The sequence below is a fragment of the Microchirus variegatus genome, assembly GCF_963457635.1.
Source record: "Microchirus variegatus genome assembly, chromosome: 1".
Taxonomy (NCBI): domain Eukaryota; kingdom Metazoa; phylum Chordata; class Actinopteri; order Pleuronectiformes; family Soleidae; genus Microchirus; species Microchirus variegatus.
The window spans coordinates 6,124,668-6,132,759 of record NC_139802.1 but is presented as its reverse complement, the minus strand read 5'-3'; the positions used below and the strand labels follow the sequence as shown (position 1 = coordinate 6,132,759).

At 38.0% G+C, this 8,092-nt stretch overlaps 1 protein-coding gene across 1 annotated transcript; it reads right to left on the bottom strand.

Annotated features, from left to right (window-relative positions):
- Positions 1-3,179: 3,179 nt before the first annotated feature.
- On the bottom strand, positions 3,180-7,826 carry cep72 (centrosomal protein 72; the record flags this gene model as incomplete). Its single annotated transcript, XM_083901609.1, has 13 exons — positions 7,712-7,826; positions 7,344-7,471; positions 6,065-6,257; positions 5,865-5,973; positions 5,304-5,449; positions 5,144-5,202; positions 5,010-5,052; positions 4,661-4,855; positions 4,381-4,562; positions 4,188-4,281; positions 3,928-4,106; positions 3,719-3,845; positions 3,180-3,262 (listed from the first exon to the last, which is right to left on the bottom strand). The coding sequence occupies exons 1-13, from the start codon at positions 7,785-7,787 to the stop codon at positions 3,180-3,182; spliced, it is 1,614 nt and encodes a 537-aa protein (XP_083757735.1). The 5' UTR covers positions 7,788-7,826.
- Positions 7,827-8,092: the final 266 nt, after the last annotated feature.

Below are 8,092 nucleotides of genomic sequence, written 5' to 3'. Positions count from 1 at the left end.
GAGAGAAACCATCGAAGCTTTGTTGTTACGACTGGGCCTCGTGATATTTATTGAGCACAACGATCAACGATAACGTGCCAAGAAACATTAATAGCAGCACGGTTTGATGATATAACATGTCTCCGTTGCCATAATTAGGTGACGAAGAAGAAATGCATTTTTAATTTGTTTTTGCAGACTTTTGAAAAATGAGCACATATTTTCTGAAACTTCAATTAAGTCTCACCCTCTGTGATTTGTTTGCCTTCCCACACGTCAGCCATTTTCTGACCCGTGCCATATCCGTTTGCTTTTGTGAATAAGAAAAATGAAACAAACAGGCCTGCTTCTAACGCCTAAACAAAAGGTCATGTAATAGCACATTCCAGTCATTTATTACAACGTCTTTTCATTCAGAGCCAATTCCATTTGATCTCAAACAAAACATTTTGTTAACATGCATTTTGAATCGCAAAATTGGTGTAATTTAGCTGAAGGAGCTGAAGCTCTGACCTACACCAACCGGTGAGCTCAGTTGTACAAGATTGTATTTTTACTTAATATTGTTACTCCCTTAATCAGATTTCTATACAGTAGTTCTAATATATTTGTGGTAAGATTGTGTATATTCTAAAACCTTAAAGCCACATAATTTATGACACTGGCTTATGTTTTTTTTTTAATTATTATAATTATTTTTTTTCTGTATTGCTGTACTTTGTGCATGTTATGTATATTGCATTTGATTCAGAAGCATTGAGATGACAGTAGGAGTTTGTCATACCTTAACTGCTGTGCAGATTGACTACTGGACAGAAGTATTTTCTTGCTATACATAATGTACATAAATATATGTATACATATATATATATATACACACACATTTTAGGCAGGTGTGCAAAAACAAAATGCTTTCACAAATATGAATTTGGGTTTTTATAATCAATCTACAAAAACATAAGTGAGAAAAATCTATATCAAATCAATATTTGGTGTGACCAGCCTTTGTCTTCAGACCAGCGAGGGACTTTATAGGCTCATACTCAAGTTTATGATTAACCAGTAATACCAAACATATGATTATCATATTTATATGAAGGTTGAAACGCATTATTCATTTACTAACACAGACGTAGCTGTGTGGGACCACGTCTGTGAAGGTTCTCAGTTATTCAGGTCTTCTGTTGTTAGCTGTGGGACTGGACTTGCTTGAGTGACGTTGAAGATGTTTCACCTTTCATCCAAAACCCCATCTTCAGTTAAGTCTCCAGTGGCTATAACGGACAAAGTTCAGCTGTGTAGGAGACTTAAAACTGGGTCATGAACAACCCGACTCTCTACTTTCACACCTGCCTAAAACCTTTACACAATACTGTATGTGTGTGTATATATATATACACATACATGCATATTTGATAAGTCTACGGTAACGCTTTATAATAAGTACACACTATAAGCATTAGTTAAGCATGAATAAATATAGAATTCATCATTTATAATGCATGAATACTCATTAGTATGTAGTTTATAAACACAGTTATAAATGTTTTACTCATGTGCTGAAGTGTTGTCATGTACTGAGCAACTGCTGGACACAGAGAGAGGTGAGAGAGCAGTCCCTTGTAAGTTGATCAAAGAGCTCATTTGTAAGAGATGGATGCTGATTGGCTGCTTGAGTACAGCAGCTATTTGGACACTGATGGGATGAGTAAAACATTTATAACTGTGTTTATAAACTACATACTAATGAGTATCCATGCGTTATAAATGATGAATTCAATATTTATTAATGCTTAACTAATGCTAATAGTGTGCACTTATTATTAGTGTTACCTAAATCGGATTATTGCTTGAACTCCATATGTATCAACCTCACACACACAAAGTAAGCCATGCTCTAAAGCTATTCTAACGATAAAGATGACCTTTAATTTTGGTACCATCAGCCTCCAAGGTACATATTCAACTAAACACAAAAGCAGAGCTTTTACTCTTCTGTCCTAACAAACTGCATACAACATAAAGTGAAAATTACAAACAAGTATAATCTACTTTTATAGAATATTTTTCCAAAATTGTGACAATATTTTTGCCATTTTTGTCACACAAAATACCTGCAGTGTCAGCTGTTGATGAACCAGGCACCAATTTTGAAACTAGCAGCTTTTTAGTGTGATCGGTTTGACCTGTTGTCAGTGCTAAATGCCAAATACTGTGCACCTTTAATGTGGAGGAACAATACCGTCTCTTTTTTAAGAAAAAAAAAAACCTTTAAATGTACTGTTGTGCTCCGGTGCATGCAGCGTGTTTTGTTCTGGTTCCTTATACTTAAAGTGTGTGTTCATGATTTGTAGTGCTTTATTGAACAATAAAATAAACATCCCAGAACCTCTCGTTTTATGTTTGGGAACACTGTGGATCTCCTTTCCAGTCACACTCTAGCATTCACAAACAGAGTTTGTGTGAGAACCCACATCCTAACCTGCTTTGCCAGCTCTTGCATTAGTGTCAGTGAGAGTAAAGTGCATGTGTGTGTGTGTGCAGCGCTCCAGCCCCAAGGCAGAGGTATAAATAAAGTCACAGTGCAGCTGGAATCTTGATGCATTCATTCCACCACAGCATACAAAGCAGATGGACACACAACTGACCTAAAAAGTAATAATAATAATAATGAAAAACAGCCGAGAGACGCCATCTTGCTACTGAACCAGGAAATAAACCATGAGCTGCTCACTAACATTTTTCTTACCTAAAATGATCTGTTAACATAACAGCTCTGTCACACACTTATACACAACCTTGCATGAATGAATCGTCTTTCCCCTTGTTTTGTAAATAAACATTTATCAAATGGACTGGCAAACATTATGCTCACAGAAATATGATGTACAGTGCAGTTACATAAATAAAGTTAAAAAAAAAAAAGAAAAGAAAAATTCTTAAGCTGCAGGGGCTGATGCAACGCAAATCTGACAATCTGCATATTTTCATACTGGTGCGCAATCTGCTCATTCCAATGCTTCTTTAATGTTCCACACTTCACATCAGCTCTCACAAACACTGGTAGCCACCAGGGCCCTGCAGTCCCCACACACAAGACTCACATCACATTAACAGCCAACAGAGCAGCACTGATTTAAACACAAGTGTCAACAACCAGATGGGGGTGAGTCTGTCTTCTTACCTGGCTTTCTTTCAGCCTATTTAACCTTCTCAGCCTTGTGAACTTTCTCCCTCAGGCCCTCGATCTCTTTCTTCAGCTCTTTCACTTCTGTCTGAGCATCTGAAAGGATGTGCAAGTATGAACACAGTATCAGAAATACAGAAGAACAATCGTGGGTATTTTCCATAAACTGGATAGAAGAATGAATGTTGCAGTCCTGCGCTTTAAAAGAGAAGCCTAGACGGAAGGAGTCGGACATCATTACATTACATTACATGTCATTTAGCAGAGGCCAATATTAATATATTATCCAAAGCGACATACAATAAGTGCATTTCAACATTTGGGTACAAACAAGAGCTACAAGTAAGTAAGTGGGTGATCATTTGTGGGGTCATCAGTGGGTGACAGCACATGTGAGTGGACACTTGGTTGCAGGTGACATTTGTCAACTTCCAGTTTCACAAACCGATGCAGCACCGGTCAAATCATGAATCATGAGGCTTCACAACAGTAGTTTGTTTTACAACTTGGAAGACAAGGTTCATTTTTATACATAAATCCATGTTATCTCACCTTTAATCTGAGTCATTGGTGAGCTTTTCATCATAGACGTCAGGTACTTTCGTTCCAACTTGATCAGCTGTTTCTGCAGAGCGACGTTCTCCTCCAACACAGTTCTCAGCTGCTCATTTAGTTTGCCCTATGATGAAGTGAACAATAAAGCCCAAACTATCAAGGTTCTGAGGAGGATAACAGTGTTTCTGAAGACTGAATCCACTCACAACTGCACCGCGAGTTTCTTCCAGCTGAGCAGAAAGATCGCGGACTTCAGCTTTGTGCTCTTCCTCTCGTGCAGCCACTTGAAATGTCAGTGAATTAGTTTCCCGTCTTAAGGTCCTGACCTGAGCCTCCCTGCAGGAAATATCGCTCTCCATCATAGAGAGGATGTGGACTGCCTGAGCTAGGGGCAAAAATAGGAACGATAAGAAGACGTGCATTATCTCAGTCATCGGAAACTCTATTCCCTGCAAACCAAACTCACACAGGAAGTTGTTATTGTGATGCAGTGATCTCTCTCCCGTCCAGTGTTTGTCCACGAGATTAAGAAGCATCTCCAGGGGTTTCCTGTAACTCCCCTGCAAGTGCATATTAGAAGAGAAACAAACTCAAATATGAATTGTACAACTGCGGGGGCAGTTTTGTGATTCAGTGTGTGAATTTGAAGAAGGATTAACCTTTTTTGTCTTTTCTGTGTGCTGCGGCGGGCTGGAGCCACGCTCTGTCTTATTAAAGCTGGAGTAGGTTAGTCTTGGAGGATGTAAGATGGGGTTAGAGTGGTCAGACGGATTTAAACCAGAACTAAGTGGACTGGGAGGCCGGATGTTAATAAATGAAGAACAAGGAACGTGACTTTGATCTGTAAAAGTGTTGAAAATGCCATCATCAACATACAGAAGAGAAATGTGGTATTTGTGAATTTTTTTTTTTGATACTTGTAGAAATTCAGATTCCTACCAGGATTGGGGGTGAAATAGCCTTTGGCCACATGTCTGGTTTGTTTGGTGAAACCCTTTCGTTTACCAGAAACAGGTCTGTGTTGCTCCACACAAGGACCAAACGAAACTTTTGGTCCATCGTTCACTTTTAATGAGGTGGAGGTTTTTTTGAGAGATGGCTCTTTCGTGTGTGGCACTTTGGACTCTGTTTTATCTGTAAATTACAAATAACAAACTAAAACAGTGATATTAACTGGCGTCCAGTACAGAGACTGAATTTATGACTAAAAATAAATAAGAACTGGTTTCTGTCTCCACCAAGTGGTGGTTTTAAAAACTGTGCACAAATGTAAATGGAAATAACTTACCATGTTTTTTGGAGAGCTGTCTTAGGATGGATTTAGCCATTTCCTTAAAAACAAAATAATAATAATATAGTATATGTGATTTGTAAATATATAACTGGTGAATTTTTTTTTTTTTCCAAAAGCAAAATAATCACCTGTTTTGGAGTTGAACTCCTCGGTTGTGTAACATGTTTTGATTCTTCCTTTCTTGGTCCTGAGACATTAGACAGTTTGAAACTTAATTTTTTTAACAACAAAACCTGAATGAACGTTGATTTAGTTTGGAAATTCACTTTCAGGGCTTTGACACTTTACCTTCTGCCTCCTTGTGAACAGAGGTGCTTTCACTTTGGCCTTGGTGATTCATCTCCACAAAGTTCAATACAATGTCATTGGTGTCGGTCAGGAGAGAGAACCTCCCGGTTACTCGGTTAACTAGAGCCAGTCTCTGATCAATGCTTCTGGGAATCACAAGCAAGAGCGATCCAGGTCTCATCACCTCTGTCATTTAAAGCTTCTACATACATTCCACTGTGCCGTTTTCATCAAAATAAAACACATATGACTCATAATTTCATAAAATATTGATGGCTATGATATACAGTGTGGTGGGGAAAATTTAATATAAGTATATAATAAAGTTAGCATTTTTAAATACAACAGATGGAACTACTTTAAGCTAAGCATTTGCTGTTCATCGTACTAAAGCTGCAAATTTTTGTAATCAATTAATTGTTTAGTCCATAAAATGTCAGAAAATGTTAAAAATGTGGATCAGTGTTTGCCGATGAACCGATGAATAGATTATCAAAATAGTTGCCAATTAATTTAGTAATTGATTACTAATCTATTAATCGTTTCAGCTCTACATTGTACCTTTTGTCTTTAACCTGCTGTGGACAGGAGCTCTTCAGGTGAGGTTGAACATCAGAGGAGAACTGCATTATGGCAGCTTTACGCTCAGTGTCTCTGACTGAGCAGACATCTGGAGAGCAATGGAGGGCACACATTTACAAATACTTGTTTTAGATAAGCACAACCTTGGTAAAAAAAAAAGAAAAAAGGTTTTATATTACCAAGCTTGCGTAGGCTGGGCATTGCATGCACCAGATAAGGACGGTAATTTGGGGAACTTTTGGTCAGAGGGTTGAGTCTGAGGTCCAGCTCTTTCAAAGCCTTCAGCTCATACAGCACTTTTATCTCTTCAATGGAAGGTATGCAGTTATAGTACAGGATCAGTCTCTCAAGCATGTTCAGGTGTTGGACCCCCTGGTAAGAAACCAGAAACACTTGAGCAGATGTTGCATGAAATTGATCTAAATACTATGTTATTATATTGACCGTTTCCCTGTGCACTGCTACTAACATTTCACACAATAATTCATACCTATGTAATAAACATATATGCTAAATATCTATAACTTGCACAGGTGAGCACCACGACCTGCAAATTACAATACAAAGATAAAACATGTATTATCTACAATGATTATTATGCCGACACTCACAACTCTGACAAATCACACGCCTATCCATGTTAAGAGACACTCTGAAGACATGAATTTAATCATAAATACATATGCATATATGATATGTGATTTTTCAAAAAGAAAACAGTGACACCATTACAGCATCCTCTGGCTCGTCAGCTGACATACAATTCATCTTTATACTGGGCAGACATGTTTCAAACACAACCAAACTATCTGTGACAGGCTTTGTTTTGTCAACTGCGGCTTTGCTTTAGAGCTGAAACGATTAATCGATGAATCGATTACTAAATTAATCGACAACTATTTTGATAATCGGTTTGAAGATTTCTGATTGTTTTAGATTCTTAAATGTGAATATTTTCTTCGTTTCTTTGCTCCACATAACAAAGAAATCATTCAAACTGAATCATTTTGGTTTGTGGACAAAACAAGACATTCGAGAACATTGTCATTGCCAGGTTTGACAAACACCGATCAACGTTTTATGGACCAAACTATTAAACGATTAATCGAGAAAATAATCGACAGATTAATCGAATACGAAAATAATTGTATGTTGCAGCTCTACTTTGCTTGTTATCTAACTGTGCATGAATAAGGCCTAAAGATCTAAGGGTAACAATCAAACATTATTACAAATAGTTCTAGAAAAATTCGACAATGACCCTTGAATAAAATATCTTGCTGTATAAAAAAAGATGTAACTTCACAGAAAAGCTTGAACAAGCTGATGCAAACAATGCTGTGATGATGAAATGGGGAAAGCATCAACGCTCAACAGTAGTAAATAGGTTCAACATCCCATAAGTTATGTGAATTCGTCTTTAATAAATCAATCAATAAATCAATCAATCAAACCCACCTCAATGGAAACGAGCGCGTTGCAGGAGAGATCCAGAGACTTCAGACGGACAAAGTTGTTCAGTGCATTCCCGATATGTCTTATCTTCTCCTCCTGTGTCCCCGGGAGACTCAGTGAGCGAACATCACCTGTTTTCAAAAACATAATTTACCTAAAAATGAGATTCAACTCGACCATTGATAATTATGACGCTTTAGTTTGCATCACGTGACCATTGTTACAGGTACGCTAGCTGTCGTTAGCTTAGTTGCGACCGACCAGAAAGTACACTTATTTTACATAACAGAGACTGAACTGTCATGGTTTGACTTTAACCTTTACTAGTATCGATACTTGCGTAACATTTTATCAGCATGAGGTGTAGTTACCGAGACAAGGCTGTGTTATTTGTAACCTGTCCCGTATCCACTGCTCTGTGATTGTTGTTAAAATCTCCGCCGCCATACTTTTTGAACTATTGCTGCTTTCAGGTACCGTCGGAAGAAATACAATTCTGGAGACGCGACTGCCCCCTGTTGTTTCACTGTAATAGTACAAAAAAATACAATTATATAATTTTTTTCTGTGGAGTTATAGCACATGGAGATGCCACTTTGAGTGTTACTTTAATTATGAAGGAGCCAGTGTAACACACCCAATTTCCAAGCGGCAACAAGGGCCTTTCTGCACGGAGTTTGCATGTTCTCCCCGTGTGTGCATGGATGGACTTCGCCAATCGCCCTATGTCAGCTGAGATTGGCACAGCACCC